We start from the raw sequence: 24715 nt of genomic DNA on the forward strand, positions 1-24715 counted from the left end.
ATAACTCCTACACATCCTCCTCCTGCCCCTTCCCACCCTCTCAAACCAATTCTGCACTGCAAAGCACAAGAAGTACTTTTATCTCCTCATGTTCCCAATGTTCCCATGCCATCCTCTACCACAAGCAGGCTGAGGAATGCTTGGAGCCAGGATGACCCTTTGAAACACACTTTAGAGGCAAATATTAGAGCTGTTTTAAAAAGTGAAATTTTAACTCCTGCATGCGGTCTTTAATTCTGCTATATACACCCAGGACCAGAGACAAGAACACAAACTTCAGCAACTGCCCTCCAAAACTGGAAGAGCTCAGTGAATGAGAATAGTTGTGTTCAGAAGCGCTAAGGCTGAAGAAGCTCCTACAGTAGTGGGACATTCCTGTGGCCAGCCACATATATGGCTGGTACACGTGTCCTGGGAGACTTTTATTTAAGATACAGCCATACTGATTCTGCTCATTTCTCCTCAGTGCTCTCAAGATTTTTATAAAATAGAAGCACAGGATAATATATTTACTTTATTCTAGCACTAATCTAATAATAGATATAACCTATGATCCTGAACGTAAAAAGAAAGGGAAACCTGGAGTATTTGTAGAAATAAACCTTGGACTACCTCCAGTTCTTGTATTTTACTTAGAACTGTGCTTTCATCATTCTTCTTGAATATTTACACTAATGAAGTTGCCCAAACTAAAATACTTTTCGTTGTCAGCAAACTAAATATAAACACCATTGAACTAATTATCATCTTCTGTAGCATGTCAGTGCTGAGTATGTTACAAACAAAACCTAACTGCACAGGGCATTGCTACTTCTGGAATGAAAATGAGTTCGAATGAACGCCTTTCAGCAGTCTGATTTCTGCTTTTTCTGCAATTCAGAACTGGAGAAGCTGGTATCCTTGTGGGGACATACATCCTTTCAACTGCCATAAACTACTAAATTTCCATCTGTTTTAAAAAGCTCCAGTTGACCTACATTTTATATTATGAATTAGCTGAAGCTTATAAAGCCATAGGAACAAAGCTTGACTCTTGCTGCTAACCACATATCCTCAGCAATTAAATGTTTTATCAATAATATGTCCCGTGTAAACACCAGTGCTTTCAGAGGAAAATGCCAGCATTTCATACAGAAAACAGAAATAATCACCTGACAGTTGCACTTAGATTGCAATATAAGTATCATCAAATTGATTAACTTTTCTTTTGCATACTAAGACAATTCAAATGTACACATTAAAATATCTTGAAGTTTAAAAAAAACGCTAATGAACTTGAATTCACAATTTCAGGACATGCTAAAATAAGGCATCAGAATAAGTTGGTATTTTGGAAACCCCGTCTTTTCTAAATCATCTACAAAATGACTGGTACATCAAGCTGGGAAGCTATAACTCTTTTCATAAAAGCATGATTTCCGACTCAAGTTTCTATTTTGTTCTTACTCTGAGGCAAATAGCAAACCCAGCTGTGAGGTTTGGTGATAGTTTTTTTGTTGTTTTTTTAGAAATCAGTAACAAGTCATTCCATAGGCCAGTGGGCACAGTGTGGTAAAAGTGAACCAAGGCCAAGTCTTTGAATCATATAAAAAATGCCAATTCAGGACTCTTAAACTTACAAGTCATCAGCGAGATTGGGCTTTCTCTCTTCCTCTTCTTAACTAGAAAGCTCTCGACCTCAAAACTCTCTATGAAAATGTAGTCAGAACAAATATAGTGAAGAAACAACATGTTTCTATTCTGATGCACTACTTCTTTCCAACAAAAAGAGGATATAGAAAAATTTCAGAGAGATTTTCATTATTGGCTTGTCAGGAGACCTGCTGTGTTAACAGTCCTTTCACTTATACTTTATATATCTCTGCATTGTTTCACCTCCAGAAAATCCTGTAACTTTTAATGAGGTTATTCAATTGTTCAAGGAAAAGGCAAAGGATAAGCTATGGACAGACTTAGGATGAATGTTGGCTAATCCAACTAGTCTGTTGGGACAGGAAAAAATTGGTAGTCAAAGCAGTTGCTTCCTCCTCAAACTGGAAGTCAATCAAAAGAAATTTGTTATGTTAATGGCCTGAAGACTCAGGTGCATCACTAATAAAGGAGGCACATACAAACTTCTGACAGCCTTTTAATTGCATGTCCCTGTAAAGTACATTACAAAATAAAACTGTTTTTCAAAGTCAAGACAACATGACATTTCAGAAAATCACCAGCTGGATATATTACCAGAAAATTAAGCCTGACTTAAGTCTTGAAGTTTCATTATTCTCCTAGTATATATGATTTCTTTATGACTGGTCTACCTGTGCTTAACATGCTTCTGCGAGTCATTTCTCCATGCTACCTATTAACACACCAGTACACGCAATAAAGAAAAAGGCAATAAGAGTTCAGGCTGCTTACATGTTTTTTCTTGCAATTTCTATCATTTTAAACGAAATAATGAAGAGACACAGTTAGAACAATATCCATGCCATCACAAAACTCATGCTTTGACCCTAAAAATGACAGGCACTTTCTGGACTCAGTTCCCTTATAGAAACATGGCACCACTAAAATCAGTACAGCACCACAGGTTTACACTAGTTCACCGGGTGACACAGGCTGAGAGATCAAAAGCAGGGTTTCATGACAATCTAGACACAGTAATATTGCAAGATTTAAATATCAACAGCTGGAAACTTTCTATACGTAGGAATACTGATATACCAGGAACGCAAAATCTCAAGGTAGGTTTTAACTAGCTGCAAACATCTACAAGGTAAATACTTGCACGTAAGCTGTTCTACTGGGTCTGACTGAGATGGAGTCACCGTTGGGCTTCACTTAATGACTTCCCAGCTAAGGACAGAGCTTAGTAGAGATGGAAACAACATACAGTATGTAAACAAACACAGTTACAATAACATCCTCCTGAAAGTGGTCTTATAGATGCCCTATTTTCATTCAATATGGCCCTTGAACAACAGCAATCATCTTCTGAAGAAGCAAAGGAAGGTAACAGACCGGGAAACCCAGGTAAAAGTGATAAAACAGCACGAGGAAGGAAAAAGTGTTATTAAAATTGGCCGTGATCTAAATTTAGTGCATTCAACAAGAAAAGGAATTATGCAGTTTAATACAGTACTGCATGAAATTCCCTCCCTGGAGGTGTTCAAGGCCAGGTTGGATGGGGCCCTGAGCAGTCAGGTCTAGTGGGAGGTGTCCCTGCTCATGGCAGGAGGGTTGAAACTAGATGATCTTTAAAGTCCCTTGCAACTCCAACTATTCTACAATTCTATTAATCTAAATTTTTATAAAAGATTCTGAAGGCATCCTCTGTTGTGATAGCATTGGATTGTCTTAAACAACCCCTCTGCCTAACTCCAGAAGACAAGAGAAGAAAGAAAACTTCAGGTCCATAATGCAGTTTGTAAGTACATTACAGTATTATTATTGATATAATAGTGCAGTATTAATATTGTTATTAATGTATTGTTGTATTTCAATAATTGTTAATTTATGCGATATATGTATTATGCTATACTAGGTTACTTGTATAACTTAAAATCTCACTGTCAGTTAAGCAGCTTCATTACGCACAGTGATGAAGCAATTGCACTCTGCTGGGCTACAGGCAGTCCTATGGGCAGCATTACTCACCCAACAGGTGAGTTTCTACTTCTGCATTTGGAATATTTGTAAGAGCTCTTTGGTATTTTATAGTTGATATTACTGCTAGCACAGTAGCCTCCACGTGGCCTGGCCAGACTTATGGTCTCATGTTCTTAGTCGACTGACATCGAATATTAAGATCAAGATTCTGGAGCAGGGACAGAATCTGATCTATTCTATTCTTCTTTCTCACACTCTCTATTTATCTGCCGATGATAAAACTATCCCGATACAATGAAAGGGTTTACTACAGGGTGTTTTCCTACAGCAGTCCAACACACTGCTCTGAGATTCTTATATGTCAGAAAAGCAAAAGGTCACACCAGGATTAGTTTCACATAGAGTGGTAAATTCAAAACTTAATCAAACCCACATTTTGACTTTGCCCAGAAAAAAACCACCATCTGTTATGTCAGAAGAATGGTTGGGGAAATTGCAAAAGATGTGCTCTTCTAGAGGGATATTTGCTAAACCTAAACCAGCAAGTCATTTTGCAACTGATGCAGAACCAAAATCAGCGAATCAGGCATGAGTCCCGATGTATATAAACCCCAAGAATGAAACCTATTAATTGTGCAGCAACTACCCCGGCTGCAGTATCTCAATAAATTTGAACTATCTTGACCATTTTCTGCAGTAATGCAGAGTAACTACTGGCTGACAAGAGCTTGTTCAAGTAAAGGACCTTTACTGGCACCCAGGAAGAATTCCCCGCTCGCTTCTGTTCCCTCTCCATTTAATTTATCTGAATCATGGCTCCAATTCCCCCATAAAAGCTACCTGTGCTTGTAATAAAATAGCATGGGTGACTTGAAACCGGCAGACCGTCTCTTCAGGGTCTGACCCACTGAATTCCAGCAAAGCTATTGTGTCTCTGCCCCAGCAGCCCAGGGACAGTAAAGACATGGGTCACCCACTGGGATCAGCCAAGAGTCAGTGGTTCAGGAAGCAGAAGTTTCTTTAAAGGCAATGCACATAAGGAAAACATGCAACTGCCTTTCAGAGGTTTACATCTGTCACTTTTTCCATCTTGCAAAGCCGCGAAGAAAATGGTGTAGGTGGACGGCTGAAGATTGCTCTTCTCAAAGGCTTCCTCCTGAAATGGGTGCCTACGCTCTAATACTGACTAAGCCGCAGGGCTTTGCTTCTGATCTAATTAGATAATGATACTGCGATACAAAAGGAGAGGTTAATCTTGACTACATCTTCAATCTGCTTTCCTTGTGTACAGTTGTAAACACTCTGGAAGCATTTGGAGCCACTTCTTCCTACATGTTTTAGTGTCAGCACTTGCACAGAAGGCTGCAAGTGTGGATAATTAGCAGAGCTAGAGAAGAAGAGACAAGACAGACAATCTTCTAAAATGCACTAGGCAATTCATTCAAATCCAGAGGTGTATTAGTGCCAGCGTGGCTCGCAAAAATAACAATGACAACAGTGCAGCTCTTGCCACCTATCCCACTACCTTCATGCCAGTGAAGAAGAGACCACGGAGCATTCCTGCTCACATCTCTGAGATAAGTCAGATCTCTCTCAAGGTGGACCACAATCAGACAATATCCTCACCAGGCCTTTCCCTTCCCCACATCAGAGGTGTTCCGGGAAGGCAAATGCAGCCACAAGGGAATGCAGACACCCATTGTGTGTACAGAGCTGTTTCTGGGAGATGCTCCCCCCTTTTGCAGATGTTGGGCGCTGTTATTTGTCTTCCCCGGTGCTGTCAAGGAAGATCTCTAGCCCCAAAGAAAAGTAGCCAGAAGAACATCTCTACCATATTCCTGTTCTTTGCACCCCTCTCAGTGGCTCTTGCAAATCGAAGCCCATGTTCCCATTAGTTTACATGAAGTCTTGGTATTTTGCTTCTGCATCACAGGATACACACTTCTTCTAGTCTCCCATCACCAGCAAACCACTACTCCAACAGCAGTAGCAGACACTTATCTGGCACGTAATTACAGTCTCCTTTACACCCAGCAAGAAAGTGAGTTGCAATAATGCTCAGCAAATAAAGAAGGAAATTCAGAAAATTACGTCAGTAGTTATAAAAAGGCAAAACTGCCAAAACGTGTATGAATTGGACCCACCATTGATACATGAGAGCACCAACTCTCCTTTCTTACAACTAAAGTAAACAAGAACAAAGCACAGGAAATCTGATTACGAGAGAAATGACTGAGGGCAGAAAATTGCTCAACTTACGGAATTCAGTAAGTCTCTATTGAAAAGCATCAGCAAAATGCTGTCTTTTCTTTGTACCATTCTTTACACCACTGGCATTCAGGTGGACAAAACAACTTCCATTTTTCAGTCACTTTTCCTGCTATTTTAGCTTGTTATGCTGTTAATCCAATAGCAACAGATTTGAACCACTTCTAAGCAACTAATATTCTTTTACTTTTTGCTTTTAAAAAAATCAGATTGTTACTTCTTTTCTATAATTTTATCATCTTGTCACTACAAAGGAGGAGGAATATACACCTCTATAAAAACGTTACCTTCAAAATATTTGTTATAACGATACACAGCTAGTTTTTGCACATAAATATACCTGACTGTATGGGCATATGTGCATATATACATATATATATGAAAACAGAGATAATATGTATCCATATATATACTCACACACAACTATAGAAATACACTAGATGTATCTGTATATATACATTATATTGAACATATTTATCTGTATTTATAAAGACAACACATACAATATACTCATCAATTACTAAAATGACAATTTAGGAATCTTGGTAAGAGGCAATACATTACTCCTTGCCCTCCGAAAGGGTGGCCTCTGATGTTCTGAGACATGCCTACACTGAATGATGTTTGCCAACACATTTCCACAACATAAACATGCCTTGCACTCTCTCATTTGTAGTGATGGACATCTGGACAGGAACTGGAATCTAAGTCAGGACAAGTTTTCTTAGGTTACAACTATGAATGATAGGAGGGAATAGGTGACAGACGGCCTTTGCTTTATTATCCCGGCAGTCAAAAGTCTAGTATGGCCCAAACAGCACAGTGGTTGAAACTAATCACTAATAGTTCTCATGAACTGCATTGGCTTCTGTATTTTTTAAGACATGGTTTTAGCAGTAAACCATTCTAATTAATGAAAACCTGTATTTTAAATATTAGGCCATACTCTTCCTTCAGCAAGCTTTATTAATTTCAGTTAATTTATGTCAGGGTGAATTTGGTCCAAAATGCTCCATCTTAAGACAATATTCCTGGCAGACTGTCGATACCTGTTCCTTGTGTAAAATCTACCCATTAAGCTATTGAGGTGATTTCAAGGCTCATTTGGCCCTGTACTTTTAAAGCAGTAGAGTATGAACATCTCAGATTCTGAGTTGTAGGCCGGCTTTGAAGTTAGTTTTAGTCATTGCTGAAAGTCTGTCACTTTTTGCCCCAACTCACTTTGCTTGGGGAATTTATTTTTACTACCTGTCAATAAGAATAAAATGCTGAGTGTTAAAATGTCACAGCTATGCCCTGCATGGGAAAGTCTGCTTTATTTTTATTTGTTTGGGTTTATAATGTATACATGGCATATTTATAGTATATGGGATTCAGGAGACTGATGTTAATAATTCCATTTGGAGGCTAAAGTGTAAAAATGTTAAGTGTTATGCATATTCTGAATTTCCATCTTTTTTTAGTGTCCCCAGGTATCATACTATTACTGGACAAGACACGATCATTCTCTGTGAACATCTGGTCTTACAGTAATCCCAGGACTCATGGGCTTGCGACTACTTCAAGTAATGTATTTCTCCTTCAGGTTTACATCGTCTTTCTTCCAGACAAGAAAGCAAATGTTCAACCTTCCTCGGGAACGTCTGTCAACCTCCTTTGACTGTTTTTGATATAGCAGCTTGCACACATTGTCATAAGTCAGCCTCTAAGACAGGAGAACCTGATTTATTATAATCGCAAGTGGCAGCAACTCGATTCCCTGCTTGCAGTTACTCACAACTTTCCTGAAATTTTCACATTTGAGAGTAACGAAGTACCAGGCTAACTGTCCTTGCTTCCACCCTCTGTAGCATTCCACTTCACCATAGGTTTCCACTTGAGTACCACTTCAATGATGACTTACAACACAAGGAAACTTACCATGGACTTAAACAAGCTAATGGCCAGCCACATTATTTCATTTATTTTTAAATAGAAAGCTTATAAAAATCAGATCATCCAAGGTCTAAAAAGGGTGTTTGCTCAGTTATATGACAAGAGGTCAGTCACACTGAGCACAGAGACCAAGTCAAAGTTCATGGGATCAACCCTACTAAACTACCCAGTGCAAACACAGCCCCCTGATTAAGCCACTCTGAAGACGCTCACAGGAAAAGGACAGGAGCACTGTTTTTCGAAGAAAGCCCACCAAGATGTGTCAACAGGGAACTTCTCTCCCTGGAATGCCATGCAAATGAAGGGGACAATAACCTGCTGGGGAATAGACTCGCAGGGGGGAACGTAAGTTTGGGATGATGTAAAACCAGCTGTAGAGTGGCTATGGGCATTACAGAGAGTGAGAAATACTTATCACAGGATGTTCAGAGGAATTGCCAAAGGCAGGGAAAGGGATGGATAAAGGACTGAGGAGGAAGAAGCCTGATAAATTAAAGATAGTTAGTGCACCTATCTGACCGAGACCTGCCCCTGATTGCTACAGCTGAACCTGTACTCGTGCTAAACACCATTCCCAACCATCTATTGTGGGAATGCACTTTACTGTGAGCCTATGTGCATGTACACTAGCAAGTATCATGATGGACTCACCTGTGAGTAGAATAAGTTTGTGCATCAGACACTGGAGTGAGAGGTTGCAAACCTGAGGGCTTGTAGGTCCAGGCACCAACAACTGAAGACCAGAGTCTGGGCCAGTGATTGGATTGACAGTGTCCAAAACCCATGAGTGGAGCGACCCACCTTGTGTGCTTGTACAATCCACAAGCAGTCATAGGGGAGGAATGGCAGCAAACCATTGATGATCGCCAGGTTTGCACAAGTGCCATCTGTATATGCCTTATGCTGGTCCATATGGCTGGCTGAGTGTACCACATGTACGGATGTGTGTCTGTGCCTATTGGGAATAACTGCTCTGCCTTGTTACTAACTGGACTTGTAAATACAGAACTGAGGCTGCCAAAGCCAAGTACCAATTGGGCTGGAGCAGGAGTAATCCCCTCGGGTCCTCAAGCCCCACCAGGTCTGGCTACTGCCAATGGTCTTGTTTTGCAATCACCACAATTAAAAACTCTTGCAAATTTCTTGTGAAGAACCTACAGTTCTGATTACAAAACAGATCTGACCCAGTTGGTTTTCAGAAACGTCTCTGATCCAGCATCTGCATGCTTAGTATTTATTTACTGTCAATTTACTCCTCTGGGGCAAATTCTCTTTCAAGTAACTCTCCAAGACCCAGAGTCAAAACCAAAGCCCGAGACAGTAACTTTTCATGGCCAGCTGTGGACAGATACACCCTTCTGGATTCTTCCTTGTCTTTCTGACTCTCCCATTTCTCTGGTGGCAGCAGTTCTCCAAGTGGAGAAGGAAGAGGAAATCAATCCCAGACAGACACAGCTTTCAGCTTTATAAGCTTGAAAGTTATTTTGGGTAGTCAGGCCTCACTATTCATATTCAGTAAGCTGCATTGTTTGTGGCTGGCTGACACAGGAAAAATAACTGCCCTCGCTCTAATAGCAAAAACTTACCTTCAATCCCCTTCCTTTTAACTGTGTACTCACCGATTCTAGCACTGTCATGCTGATGCTATTAGTGACATATTTAATTTCTGAAGCACTTGAGGTAGTAACTAGATCATGACTAAGAAAACGATACTAGCCATGCTCTGTTGGTAAAGCCTCACCCACTTGACTGCTTCTACAAGCACAAAACAGATGCAACAGGGCAGAATTTAGCTCCACTGCTTAACAAGAGTATTCAAAACTTCAGACTTTTTTTCCTTCAAATTCCATATTAGCTATGTGTATCACTTCATTTGAAATTTCCTTCTTCTCTTGTGTGGCATAAAAGCCAAGCCTCTGAAGATGAGCAACAGACAGAGAAGAGTTCTCATTCTTATTTGCCCAAGAACCCCACCACGGCATGTTCCATCTTCTTCTCTCTCCTGTAGCAGATGTACTGCAATTATAAGCAACATTTGTTATTATTCTAAACATGCAAAGCAGGAAGAAATATGATTCTTGCACAAGAGATGTAGGCAGTGGATACTAGATGAGAGGCAGATGGTAAATTATCTCGTAAAGCCAAGGTCTCTGCCTTTTATTTTTCTTTGGAACAGATATGTAACAAAACCCAAAGAAACAAGTGGTTAACTTGGTTTGACTATTATGTAATTCCACTTACTTCTTTCTGACAAGAATTTGGACAGCTTCATCCCATGCTCACTGAAGAGAATTAAGTCTTCAGAGTGCATCTATTTCTCTCCTGATATCGGCAAAGTCTAAATGAATTGGAAATGAGAATACAAGCCTAACAGCAACAATGAAGTCCAATTGGGAAATGCAATTACAAAAACTCCTGCAGCGTGACTCAAGACGTATTGCAGCGTAAGTCTCCAGCAACACCATTTCCTAGACAGACATATTTTGTCCTCATTCGAGAGACACTTACGCAGCAGTAGTCCTTCTGTATTCTATACTACTGCTTACACACTGTATTGAATATTCATTCTGAAATCTTTCATTAGGGACAAACTATCCAAAGACCAAATTAAACTCAAAGGTCTGCAGTACAGCACATAATTCACAAGAGAGTCATTTTCAAACATCTGAATCATTACCAATGGGATATTTTAGCAGGCCTCCCGATAATTATTTCAGGAACAAATTAAATACATAATAACATCTACCTGTAGGAAGCTACTGAGATTCAAATACTTACTGACAGCAACTGCTTGGCTTTCTATGCATGTACTGTAACCCTCTTCCGTTGTACTTTACATGTTGCTTTGGGGATGAAGAAGTTAAATTGTTTGAAAAGGACTGGAATTCATCCATACACATTTTATCATGCCACAACTTCTTTTCATGTATTTGAAGCTGGTTAGAAAGTGACTACATTTGGATGGATTTGGGGACTCTCAGTCTTTCCATTTCCCAATGAACATAGGCTTTGATATCAAGAAGATGCCCACTACATCTTGGTCCTGGGCTTGATGAGGAGGACTCTGCCAGTCCTCAGCACTTAAACCTGTGCTTGTCAATTACCTTCATACTAGTGAACTAGATTTTCCACATGATGCAGTCTAAGTAAGGGCCGGTAGTTTTGCTGTTCTCTGTACCAATGGTGTTAAACAGAAATTGCTAGCTTCTAGATTTGAAGTCGGCACAGGGGGCAGGCAATCTGAACAACTAACATCTCAGCTTGCTACCGGCCCAATGCTTTTCATGTAGGACAAAAAAACAGATCTTGTACAACAAACTGCATGTGCTGTCTTTTGGTAGTAAATGCTAAACCAAAGCGAGCCATTTTATCATACACAGATGTCATGTTTCAACAAGGTCTTTTATTCAAGTTATTAAATAATTTAATCTCACAAGCAGGTAGACAGCCAGTTCTCAAATAAATAAGAAAGCAAATAAAGCAACAGAAAACAAAAGAGTATGAGTCAGATGTCAACCAATGAAGAAAACTTACCCCTGAATATCAGGGAAACCTTATCAAGCTGTGTGCTGTTCGCCTTATTCCTGAATGGTTTGAAAAAGGAGGCAAACAGCAAGGTGACTGTATGAACACCAAAAGCCTGCTTAGGTTCAGGGAGTAAGTGAATGATTTTACCAAAGAAAAATCCATTGAGAGTTAGTAAACACAAAGATACTTAGATCTAGTTCAGGAAACCTCTGAGCTGCAAGCTGCAAGAACCCAGGGAAATACTACCACAGCCTGCCTGCACTTCAACTCTTCCTCAAGCATTCAGTGCTACCTGCTGTCAGAGAAGGGGCTGGGCCAGGTGGACTTTCTCTGACTTCATATAATAGCAAGCTGACCTGAATTCCCAGCTTAATTTCATCAAAAATTCAGCCTTATGTTAGACATATATCCTTATGCACGTCAGAGGGGGTGCAAGTTTCAGAGGTTCTGGGGATAAAGCTGATGCATTTCAGCTTTATCTCAAGGACACACATCTTGAGACTCAATACCCATCCTTTGGTTTGAAATGCTTTATTTTTAAATCTAAATCAGTTCACTTCTGTGTGCTAAATTATCATGTAAATTTAGCTGGGATTCTCATTACATGTCGTCTGGAGTAAGTCTTGAGATGCTCATTTGAAACAGTAAGACCAAAGCCTGTTTTCTAATACAGGACACAAAGGTACTCATCAGTTTAATGGGTGAATTATAATACCGTGAATTATAATACAGTTGAGTATTCCTTGTGAGGGTCTGCCACATTTTGAGTAGTATCATATTCTCTGAACTCTGCCTTCCCAAACCCAGCCAGTTTACCTGCAAGAACAATGCTACAGGGAAGTGTGAAGCAATTAGTTTCTTGGAGAATACAGAGCTGAACACTGAGATATTAAATCCCCTGAGAATAAAAGACCTGCTTTTGTAAGCAGGTATATTTAGATTCCATAGGCTTCCAGAAGGCACTTTCCAAAATGGCATGTAAATACACAAGTAAAAATGGACTTAAACAGCATTTTTACTCCTGAGCTAGCTTTTATGATTTCTCTTTCCTTTTACTGAAGTTTTTGGAGAATCCTGATCAACCATCTGATGGCTGAAGCCTTCAATTGCGAAATGACTCTTACTTCATCTTCCTTAAGACAGATCTTCAGACTTTGGACTGAATTCTACTTGGAAGCGTAAAAAAAGTACACGCATATGATGGTGCATGCTATCTCTACCTCCTCAACACCTTGACAAAGAGATGACTGTGTATGGGCAGAGGACAGCAAAGCATTTCATCAAATCCCACTCAGTGTACAAAGATTTGTAGTGGAGGGCTCTCAGGGTGAGTTACAGCCAGCCCCCAAAACATGCTTACTGTGAGATGGAAGCAGCAGTGACCGTAGCTCAAACTCCTGACAACTCATCATCACCACGGCCGTCACCTGGCACATAAGATTCTGAAATGTTTTAACCAGTATCTCTTCAAAGCCTCCTTCCTCAGCCACAAGTTTTCACAACAGCGACTAATAAAGTTTATTCCATTCAAACATTAGCTAGAAAGAAGAACAGTCAGGTCATTGTAATGTTTAGTTTTAATAAAGAATATAGCATCGAGAAAGAAGAAAAATACGTTCTATTCACACAAAAACTCAGTGGCCAAACCTTACTGAGTGAAACTCAGGCACATTTCCAAACAAAGCTGCAGGTGCAAACCCCTTCCCAGCCCCTCCCTGAGACAAACCCACAACAATAACAAGAGGTTCCGCATGGAGGAAAATAACGAATGCCGAAGTAAGATCCTACTCAGCGGGGAAACAGTAGAAGAGTCACACAAAGGGGCTGAATATGACTTGTCCCCAGTAACCTCTATTTTACACAGCCCATGCAAGAGGATGCTTGGAGGAGTTATGTATCACTCAATGAAACGCTGTGGACTATTCCAGTAACAGCAACTTCTGGGTATATTTTTACCAGTTTGAAACAGTGTTAAGTGGTAAAAGAAAAGCTGCATAGACTTTATCAAGGTTGAAATATGCATTTAGAAATCCTCTGTTTAAAATCATGTTTCATTTTCATTCATTTCACTAATATTTTAAGTCACTGAAAAAGAAACCCGCAAAATATTTGCTTAAAGAGCTTTTTATTGGTATCACAGTTCATTTCAACCAGCTTAACTTGTTTATTCTTTCTAACATATGGATCTTAATTTGCATACATCCTGCTCCCTGAGATGAAAACACGCTCTCAGACAAAGCAGGCAAAAATGGATGAAAACAATACAACCCATCTGTCAGAAAAAGGCGAAAAAAAACCACACCAAACCTGAAACCCTGTCTCGCAAAGGAGGTTTTGCTCTTTACTGTTCTGCATCTTTTCCTCCCATCTTAGCAACAGAGCCTGGAGCAGCCAACCAGGGCCCAGGCGGTGGGGAGGGAGCATCACTGCGAGGTTATTACAGTGCATTGCCCGCCAGTAACCGCGCCGGGCGAGACCCAGACCGGGCATGCGGCACCTCTACCGCAGTGCACCTGCTGGGGATGAGGACAGGCTTTTTCCGACTCCTCCAGCAAGGATTAGCAAATAATTTAGGGCAAATCCTCCCCTCCCTGCCCTCCCCCCGCCATTCCTCTCTTTTCATTTGGGTCTTTGGATATCTCTGGGGAGGGGTGAAATCTTTTAAATGAAGTCGCAGAAAGGATGCAGCAAAGAAAAGCCTCACTAAATAAAAAACAAACAGGTCCGTCCAAGCACATGTACCAGAACTAATTTGTAACAGAGCACGAAAGCAAATCAGTGAAACCCAGCCTGTTTAAATCTCGGCTGACGATTTGACGGTGGGTTAATTTTCCATCTTATACAGAGATCAGTATTAACATAATATACAAATCTCCCAGCTGAAATGTAGGGATCTAGCTGTTCTGATGGCACTATCTCAAACTGTGACGGACACTTTTCTCATTTCATGAATATCAATCAACCTGCCAAAGCCTCCATGTTTCCCCATCGGACGCGAAGGAGCCATCCATAATAATCACAGTCCTTCATTCCCCTGCTTTCACTCCTGCCGTTTAATTTGCTGAATCTCAAAGCTATGAAGCAACAATCTTGTGAGAAAATACAGCACCTCTCTGGCTGATCATTTCCACAGGGTCCGAGTTATTAGCACATACCCAAAATAACAGAAATATCACATTTTTTGCTGAGCACGAATTTCTGTATTGCTAATAAACTGCCCCATAAAAATACTCGGCTGCATTTTGACCGGCTAAAGACCATTCCCTTGGAGGTTACTAAAGACCAAATCCTACCAGAACTTACAGTTGAGTGCAGCACAAATGAGTCATTATGGTCCTAAAAATAACAACGGAGAAATTTCCAACTAAAATGTTGCCTAATTAACCATGAATACTGACAAGTCTGAAGAGAAAAAAAAGTAATCCCTGAGTTGTTGTGGAGTCTTGGAAGCCAATTTATTACTACTTTCTTCCTGGATGCACTCAAGTTATGTAGGGTTAATACTTCCATTTCCATCCTATATTATAACAAAAAACACCTACAAACAATAGGACAAATGTCCTTTGGTAGGTATGTAGACTGCATGTATCTTTTCAAAGTAAAGTTCAATGAATTTGACCAAGCCAGACGGCTCCAAGGTAATTTTTCTGCCCTCTTCATATTTTATCCCCAAACCACTCATTCTATTCAGATAACTTGATGGCCCTTCTAACAAAAATGGCAGAAAGCTAAGGCACTGACTTTTGTGTCCTCTTGTCAACAGTTTTCAGGCAGTCCTAGAATTAAAACCTATACATCTATAATTTTTCTATAAACTGGTCAAAGCAACTGGTAAAACCAACATATGCTTCTGTGCTTTGCATTTCAAATTGCAGCTAAACAGACAGATCAGAAGCCAAGATAAGATCCACCTTCAGTTCTCTTTTTCAAAACTTAGATAAATGGCTCTGTGATAAGACACTAACATTTTGCCCACAGTTTGTTCTGAAGCTCTGTGGATCTTGCTTTTCCTCATTTAAGAAGCCCATACTGAATCTAACAGAGGACCCTCCTCTTTCCCCAGACCCCTTCCAAGCCAGCCAGACCGCACTTAAAAGAAAGGAGAAAGCATTCTTGGACTAAGTGGCCTTATTATTTCTTTGTGTGCTGAAGTTTCTTTTTCTGGCTTTGTCAGTTCACCTTAACCTTACATACACTGTCTCTGCTCCGGCAGTCCTGAAGCTGTCTTACACAAATCTGGAACCTTGCTGACTTGCAGGAGACGCCTGGCACATGCTTAACAAAGGCTGGATTCAAAGATCAAGATCCATTTTTGGTTCTGGAAAATCCTTACCATCACAAGATCTGGATTAAGTCACTTAGCAACCTTCTTCTTTCAAAACTGAAGGAACAGTTGATTCTATCAGTTGACTAAATCCCTAAAAGCTTTCTGGGAAAAATGTAAAAGTCATGTGAGACCAAATTCCCATATGGACAAGAAATCCTACTGAACCAAATGGTCAGATATAGCTGCTTTGATCAAGGACTCACTCGCTAGATTCCTTCCTTCCCTGTTAAAACCACTCACTTCAAGAGGAATTACACCATGAATGAATCAGCTTCAGAGTCTTACCAACGTTTGGTACGAATCTAAGAAAACTTCACTAAAATGTGTAGAACAGCATTTATTGTATAAATCTCAGAATGAAAATGCCCTTCCTTATTTTTAAAGAGAAAATGAGATTTAATAGATAAATTAGGCATCTTAAGGCTAAGACACAAATCAATGAAAAATTCTAATTTGAAGCCTACAATAGCTTATTTAATTTCTTTGATGTTGACAAGCAATGCAAATTCACATTTCTTTGTGCTTTTAGTAAAAAGTAAGTGATGGTACATGCCATGAGTCTCACTGTCTGAACAATACAGCTATGCAGAGAACAGAATGGCAGCCTTACTAACTATTCCTCCTTTTGTTAAGTTAGAGCATAACCTTAGTATTACTTTGCAATATCATTTTTACTGAAGGGAGTACATTTTCTTTGTTGTTGCTCTTCAGCTTTCCAACGTGCTGGCACAAATTGTCTTTGCAAGGAAACTCTATTTCTCCCTTTGTGATCCAACACTCATGAAAAGTTTTAACTAATTCATTACAATAATGGAGAAAGATGTAGAAATAGCAGTATTTCTTTTTCAAGCTCCATTTCAGAATAGAAACACCATTAATTTGAAAGGCACATTCTCATAAGGGCATCTCTTATCACTTATTGCCACAATCAGCACCCAAGAGCAATGTGAACTGAGAGACTTCTCCCATTTTATTACTTTTTTTCAGCTCGTGCATACAAGTTTGCTGTTTTTTAAAAATTGGTTGCATTTCCCACACTGGACTATGTACCTTCAGGAATGTATTTTCTGCTAGTGTTTTCATTAAAAAAAAAAGTGAATTAAAAAATTCCACATCATGGCAATGACAGATCTTTTTAGCACAGGGAACCAAAAAATAGCGCAAAGCTAAAACACCCACCAGTGTTTCAAGCCACAGTATTGCCCTTTTGTTGAGCTGAGACAGATTAAACCCCACTACAAATTCCACTTCCCACTGGAGGAGAAACCAGTAAGAAGAGTTCAGAATAGTTTTACATGTAATGTATTAACCTCCATGCCCACTGACTTAAAAAAAAAAACATATCCCAAATTGCACACAAACAATTCTGTCGCAGACCACTAAAACAATTCAAGGAATCTGACACATCAGTCCTTACCTCCATTTGAGACAGTTCAGACAATTCTGTTTTTTATTTCTCCAATGGAGAAACTTTTCTATTAAAATCAATACATTGGATCAGTCCCAGGAGCAGGAAACATAGGAGGAAACTTTATTTATAGAAGATTTCTATGATCTGGCTAGCAATTCACTGAATCATAGCAGTGTTGCTTGGAAAGGACCTCTGGAGGTTGCCTAGTCCAGCCTTCTGCTCAGAACAAGATGATCACCCACACAAGATCAGGTCAGCTGTGGCTCTGCCAAAGCAAATCATCTACACCCTCTAGCATGGACAAAGCACACCACCTCTAGCTGACCTGTCTTAGTGCTGCACAAACCTCCCAGTGAACAGATATTTCCCAACGTCCACCATAGGCCACCTAAAATGCAATATGTGGCTATTGGCTCTTCTGGCACTACTGACAGGAATTTGGCTCCACTGTCACAATGTATAGTTGGTGAGCTTCCTCAGCTTCTCTTTGTAGGTCCCCTGACCAGTTATTTTCATCCCTGACAGTCCATCTCCAGTTTCCCAGTACCTCTAGAAGACCCCAAAATGTATGTGGTATTCCAGCTGTACTCCCACCAATGCTTAGAAGAGAAAGACAACTTTCTTCCATCTGTCTATGTCCTCCAAAGACAGCTCATTATGCAGTTTACCTTACCTGCAATGAGAGTACACTTTGGCTCATAATCAGCTTGGCAATGACTGTAAACCCCCCAAGCCTGTTTTAGGTCCTTGGCTAGCAGAAGAATGACAAGACCTGTTGGCAGACAGCAAGCCTCATGGCTACTTGGAGGCTGTCCTTAGTAGTCCAAGGAAAGACATACGGTGCAAGACCAGGTGAGGAGGGGAGAACATGAAATCTTGGTCACAAACAGCCAGAGAAGTTTAATCTGCTCTTTCAAATCCAAGTGTAGTGACATATTTAAAGCCACCATGTCCTAGAGCTAAACACCGCATCCAATCCTTTTCAGTAGCAGGACATTTTGTCAGTATGAGCCATTTTGTTAAAGCCAAGTCGTTCAGGCACATAAGTAAATGTGGATAGACGGTTTTGGTCCAGACCCCTCAATCATTTTTTGCCAAACCTCCGAGTTTTTAATCCTTCATGAGACATTTTGGCATAGTTCCATTTCTTCGGGGGGGAAAAAAAAAAAAAAAAGTTCAACTTTTGAGTCTGTTTTGATAAGATTAAAAATAATTTTGAATGTACAAAAGTTTCTGCCAAACCAAGTTTTTGTCCTACGGCTACATGCAATTTAAGTGAAGAATTAAAAGAAAGTAGATGTGTTCACATACAGTTTTGATGTTGAAAAACCCATTAAAGCCTCAAGTCTGCACATCCTTCAACAAATGAGTAACTGTATGCACAAGCTGTTCACACACAGTAACACTTCCATGACGACAGATCCAGTGTTTTTCATACCACACGTTTTTAGACTATTAAAGCCTCGGTGTTGTGATAATGACACAATTTCCAGACAGCAGCAATGTACTTTGTGAAACAATTTCAAGTGGAACCTTTAAGCCAGTGGATTTATAGATTCAGAGTAAGTGCCGATATCAAGAATGGCTCAGGTCAGCAGCATACTGGCAGGGGCTTATCTCTTAAAAAGAACTAAAGCACGCAATCGTAGCAATTTACGTTTCTAAGAGAGAATTCCTCAAGGAAGAGCAATTATGTAATTCAGTACACAAAATTCTCCTGAAGATTTCAGTATTTTCTCTTGCGCTTACTTCATTTGGTTTCACAACCTAGTTTTCCTTTCGAAGATGACTAGTCACACAAGCACACAAAAAAACCCAAAAACTCTTTAGGAAACATGTGACTACACAAAGCAGACAAAGGTATAAAAAAAACCAAATGCAAAGCAGATGAGAAAGGACAGAGCCATCTTACACCCACCTTTCAGAATTGGAATAGACCAAGACCATACGAAAAGGAGAGCTGAATATGCCCTCCTTACTCCCATCAGTAAATCAGCACCAGAAAAATAGTCTCAGAGCGAGCTATAAGTGAAACTGGATTGTGAGAAGAAAGTGGTAACACTTCGCTTCCCTGAGATGCATCCAGTACCTTCATAATTTTGGTGTACCCTGTGTTATAGGCTGTGAATTCCTTGCTGTGTATTATTAGCAAAGTAGCTAGCAAAATCATCCTGGTGCTTAACTAAACCTCCCGATTCAGTCCTAGCAATAGCCAGTGATTTAATCAATTAAAAGAAATAGTAAGTCTAGAGAGATGCATTGTAGAATACCAAGAGACACAGATGGGCTGACATTCCTATAGTTCAGAGCATTTATTTCCAAACACAGCGTTTTAAGAAAACAATTTTTATTCTGGTTTCAAATACCTTCTAAAATTCTGAGATGCTTATTGCTCTGAAAGAGTACCGAAAAACTAACAATTTCACAAAACAGCCAATTGCAAAAGTAAAAAAAGCACCCTCTTTCCTCCCACTTCCATCTTTAAACTACTGCATGCTCTACCTACCCTCAACAATAAATTGTAGACATGTAAGATCACAGAACAGATATCTGGCAGCACAGCAATACTATATTTACTTCAAACGCTTCAGAATTGGGAGGCAGAAATAAGCAGTCGTATGAACTACTGCATCTACAGCTTCTCAGAGTGCAAGGGGCCACACACCCCATGGCATCAGGCTTTGACAAAGTTCCCTGGTGCTGGCTGAGAGGGTAGTGAGTATACCAAGAAGCTAAGCAAAAACCAACTGTGAAAACACACTCCCTTTACTCGCTTTCCTTCGCCATCCAAAACAGATTCCTTCCACCTATCATGACCACCACCCACGTTGGCAGAAACATTTGTATGTTAGCCAAAACATTAAGTTTTCCTCACCTTTCTTCCTCCACCACGGCCCTTCTTGTATAGAGTATGACAGGTCTTTAAATTCAATATTCACAGCTGGTCTGCGGGGCAGGTAGGAGAAACGATGAGCTTCTGTGAGAGTACAGTCCACCTTTCTTAAATGTCCATTCATCAGTCGAATGTCTTGATTATCTGTGCCATTTGAGACCACTTCATCCACTGAAACACACACTGACTTTGGCTCAGCCATGGTACAAGTGGAATTGCTGCCGTTCTAGAGAGAAAAAGTTGGAGAATTGACAAAGTTCACAGACTTTTGTTTAGGAACACGTTTCAAAGCGTTCTGCATTAGAAGAATTATTATTTAAACAACATAAGAAACCAGCACAGTAATACCCTGAAAGCTGAAAGGGAAAAAAAATAAAACAATCTTTTGTTTATTTTGCCAGGATCTTGACAGAAGAGGTAAAGAAACTCCTGCACTTGCAGCGCACAAAAGGCAGTTCCTTTATCACAGGTTTCCCCTCAAAGGGTACATACACAGCACATTATTATATTTAGAACAGAGTAGCTCTTGCACCAGATTAATACACCATTTATAAGTTCAGTCCCCATTGTATTTGGTTTCTCAAGCACTCAAAGAATTTGGTTCTAGTTACTCGGATTCCAAGACTTGTATTGGGACAGAGCTGAAGGGGGAAGGGAGAGAGCTGAACTATTATTTTTGGAGACATTTCAAAAGACAACCATTCAAAACTTCTAAGAGTTCTTAGTCCTTTGGATCAGAACTTAGTTCTGCAAATGTGAAATTGCACAAGTTATATTTCTGTGACTTTTGAAGTGTACTATTTATGCCTTATTTGCCCCTGCACTCACAGTTCTGGAGACCTGACAACATGGGCCAGTAAAACTTCCTTCCTAGAGGTCTGTCAGGAAAGCACAGCGCTTTAGACCCAAAATCCTTGTACGCTGTCCTTGCTTCACAGTGATCCCTAATGGAAACCTTACCAGCTGCATGAAAATTAAACCCTGTCCAGTATTTGCACCATTGACACTGAAAGGTCAATGATCTCTATACTTAGAGCCATACCTCTTACTAGGTAGCACTCAGTGTAATACAATTAGCATTTTTTTGGACTGAATCTCTTTCCCCCTCTTCTTCTGACTATGACAATGGCCTGTCACCTGCCTTTCTTCTCTTTTTTATTATGCACACAAAATCTGAACTTTTTCCCTTCCTTTTAACTGCATGGCCTCTTTGCAACAATATCAACAGGACAAGTATAAAGCCAGAAGTAAAACAACCATGAATTTTCTTCAGCTAAACAGAACTTTGAATAGTTCAAAGGCTGTTCATTGTCACTTGTTTGGAGTACACCATAAGCAGGGCCCCATATCTGCATAGTTGTCTATAAGAAAATTTAGTATTCTTAATGCAGATCTGCATTGGAAAAGACTTCTGTACCTGGCTTATGTGCTAGGCTTTACATGTTGTCCCAACTGCCCCACAATCTACACGTCCCCAAAGGGTGAGGGACATCAATGTTGCACTACTTTTCAAGGCATCAGTACTGAACATCCTCAAACAAAGAGCTGTAGGTTATGCTGTTGACTCTCCCAACCTGACCTCCAATGCAACTAAGAAGTCACATTGCCTCCTTTTCACTGTGCCATTTTCACCCTCTCTGTCATGGTTAGCGGTTCTCTCATTTATGTTGCAAAAACAGTGCTGCTCAGATCAGTCACTTGTCACGAATGCCGACAAAAAACTTAAAAAAACCCAAAACAGTAGTACATAGATAGCATCTTCAGATTCTTCGGGCACAAGCTCCAAGTTCTTCTGGCTGTAAAATCAGCTCCACTTCCCACATTTTCTTAAGAAAGGGTTTTTAATCATGCTTTCAACTTACTCAGAGGTCAGGTATCCAGTAACACTTATTCCCGATTTCTTAAAGAGTTGACTGCGATGGCATGTAATTTGAACATAAGGAGAGTAACGTGAACCATCTTAGAACTGAACAATTAAAGCAGGGCAACATCCCTCTTCCCTAAAAATAAGAGAAGGTGACTTAGCAATGTTCTTTCCTGAATGTTTTCAAGGCTTCCTTTGGCATTCATAAGCTATTTGGTTCTGAGGAACCACTGAGCACCTTCACAAGTCAGAGGGAATACCCAAACACTAAGACTCAATAAGCAGGTCACCAGGAGCATTCATGGGACAGTCAGAGCTCTGCCGGTTCAGATCAACTGAAAAAGAAGCATCCTTTGGACAAGGTTCTTGTCTCTGCCTACTTAGTCATCTGTGAGTATGAAGCCAGACACTTTCATTCCTAGGACATAACACAAGCCATTTCAACCACCCAGTGGACTGAAATGCCTGTTTTCAATACAGGATGACAGAGCCCTGCCAGCCCTGCTCACCCACCTGCCTCCTCCATAGGACCACCTGCTATGGGCGAGGATCCCCCAGAGCACCCTGGGGCGCTGGAAACAGCTCCCCATAGAATCACAGAATAGTTTGGGTTGGAAGGGACCTTAGAGATCATTATATTCCAACCCCCCTGCCATGGGCAGGGACATCTCCCCCTAGATCAGGCTGCCCAAGGCCCCATCCAACCTGGCCTTGAACACCACCAGGGATGGGGCATCCACAGCTTTCCTCACAACCTGTGCCAGTGCCTCACCACTCTCATGGTCAAGAAATTCTTCCTAATGTCTAGTCTAAATCTGCCCCTCTCCAGTTTATACCCACTGCCCCTCGAACAGTGGGATTATTGCTGCTTGCACCAAGATGGACAACTCCTGTGGCTACGACAGCCACTAACTTAGCCGAGCCCTGTGTAAGCCCTCTTTAAACACGCCTAAACTCATGGAATCGGAATGGTTTGGGTTGGAAGGGACCTTAAAGATTATCCAATTCCAACCCTGCTGCCATATGCAGGGACACCTCCCGCTGGATCAGGCTGCTCAAAGCCTCATCCAGCCTGGCCCTGAACACCTTGAACTCCCTTCCTACGCCCCCTAACACCAACCAATTCCTTGTTTCTCCTAGGTACAGCCGTGCATTCCAAACCACTGCCCATTCCAACACCCCCCGCGCACCAGGCACGAAAACCATTACGTTCGCAAAGACTGCGCTCATGTCTTAGTTGGTTTCACAGAGTTTTGCTTCCCACATAATTTTATTTCCCCCCGTATGGAGCCGGATCGCCCAAACGCGCTCCCTGGAAGGCGTAGGAAGGTCCCAAGGGCTCCTCTCGCTCCTTCTCCAGCCGCCTCCAAGCTGAACGCCTGTGTGTCCCCCCCTCACCCCGCTGCCCCCCGGTGTTATGCAAAGGTGACGGTCCCTCCGCAAATCTGTTTTGAAAACGACGGGGCGCAGGGAGCATGCTCGGAGCCGCCGCTAATCCCCCAGCCTGAGCCACAGCCCGGGGTAACCAGCGGTCAAACGCAGCGCCGCCGCCCCCTCCTGCATCCCGGACTCAGCCCCGGGCACCGCCGGCTGGCACCGGCTTCCCTTTGGGGAGAGAGGCAAAGGGCCCCATGGAGCGCTGGCTGCATCCCCATTCTATGATTGCACCCCCCGAACCCCTCTCCCAGCTTCCCCAGCCCGCTCGGGAGAGTGGGAAAGAGCCCCGTGGAGCCCTTTCTACATCCCCATTCTTTGCATCCTCCCGAACCCCGTTCCCAGCTCTCTCCGGCCGCTTGACACAGTGGGGAAGAGCCCCACTGAGCCCCTTCTGCAGCCCCATTCTATGACTGCAGCCCCCAGAACCCCGTTCCTAGCTCCCTCCGGCCGCTCGAAAGCGTGGGAAAGCGCCCCATGGAGCGCTCGCTGCATCCCCGTTCCATGACTGCACCCCCGCTCGCCCCTCGCGCGGCGGGAGGCAGGAGGGCAAACAGGACATCCCTTACCAAAGCGGTACCCAGGGAGAAAGCCGCCATCAGACATGCCATGTGCCCCGCTGCCCGCCCGGCTGCCGGCGGCGGAGCCCTCGAGTGCCGCTTCTCCGCCCAGAGAGGGAGGGAAGGAGGGAAGAAGGAGGGAAGGAGGGAGGGAGCGATGCTCCGGGGCCGCCTCCGGCCCGGCAGGAACGGGGGGAGGTGGGGGAGCCCCGGCCCGCAGGTCGCCCCTCCGCCGCGGAGAGGGCCGGGCAACCTCTTCTCACCTTGTGGGCACCGGCAGCGGGTGGCAGTGGGGTTTTCCCTCTGGAAAAGACACTTCTCCACGCTCCCAGCTGGCACTACTAGTTCCCGGCTTCCCGGTGAGCTCCCGGAGAGGATGCAGGATGGCATTCCCGGAGGAAAAGAGGGGAATCAAAGCACCGTCTAATTGTGCCTCGTGGCGTCCCACCTGCACGAGGACCGAGTGACTCTCCTGGCCCTGGGACTTGCTCACCTTCCACTCACAGAATCACAGGATCGTTTAGGTTGGAAAAGACCTTTACGGTCATTGAGTTGTTAGCTGAACTCATGTATTGAGGAAGAAATGCCTACTTGTTGCGAATATCAGACCAAACGTGGATGGGCCCATCCAGAAATCCTCAATGAAGGCTTGAGCTGTGTTTGAGAAGAAATTTTGATATGCAGTTATCTCCTAATATTACAAATATAGAGTCATTATGAAAATTTCTTGTAGTGGGGGTCCAGGGTTTTAATTACCTTGTTTTGGAGCACATGTCTATAGAACCTAAAGTTTATTTAAGCTTGTGTGCTCTGTTTTACCTTAGAAACATTGACAAGGCTGCATCATCTTCCTACAGAATCTGAAAAGGTCCGTGAAATACTGCTGTATGTGTTTCAGGCA

The 24715-nt window shown here is 41.8% G+C and overlaps 1 protein-coding gene across 1 annotated transcript in view; it reads right to left on the reverse strand.

The window, feature by feature from the left end:
• The window catches only part of ABCG1 (ATP binding cassette subfamily G member 1), a 59058-nt gene extending 35150 nt beyond the window's left edge, over positions 1-23908 (reverse strand). Inside the window, exons 1-2 of the mRNA XM_009560876.2 lie at positions 23824-23908; positions 19939-20182 (exon numbers count right to left, since the gene is read on the reverse strand). Coding sequence (XP_009559171.2) covers positions 19939-20182; positions 23824-23865 — 286 coding nt within the window. The 5' untranslated portion in view covers positions 23866-23908. The remainder of the gene's footprint in view (positions 1-19938; positions 20183-23823) is intronic.
• Positions 23909-24715: the final 807 nt, after the last annotated feature.

The sequence above is a fragment of the Cuculus canorus genome, chromosome 1, assembly GCF_017976375.1.
Source record: "Cuculus canorus isolate bCucCan1 chromosome 1, bCucCan1.pri, whole genome shotgun sequence".
Taxonomy (NCBI): domain Eukaryota; kingdom Metazoa; phylum Chordata; class Aves; order Cuculiformes; family Cuculidae; genus Cuculus; species Cuculus canorus.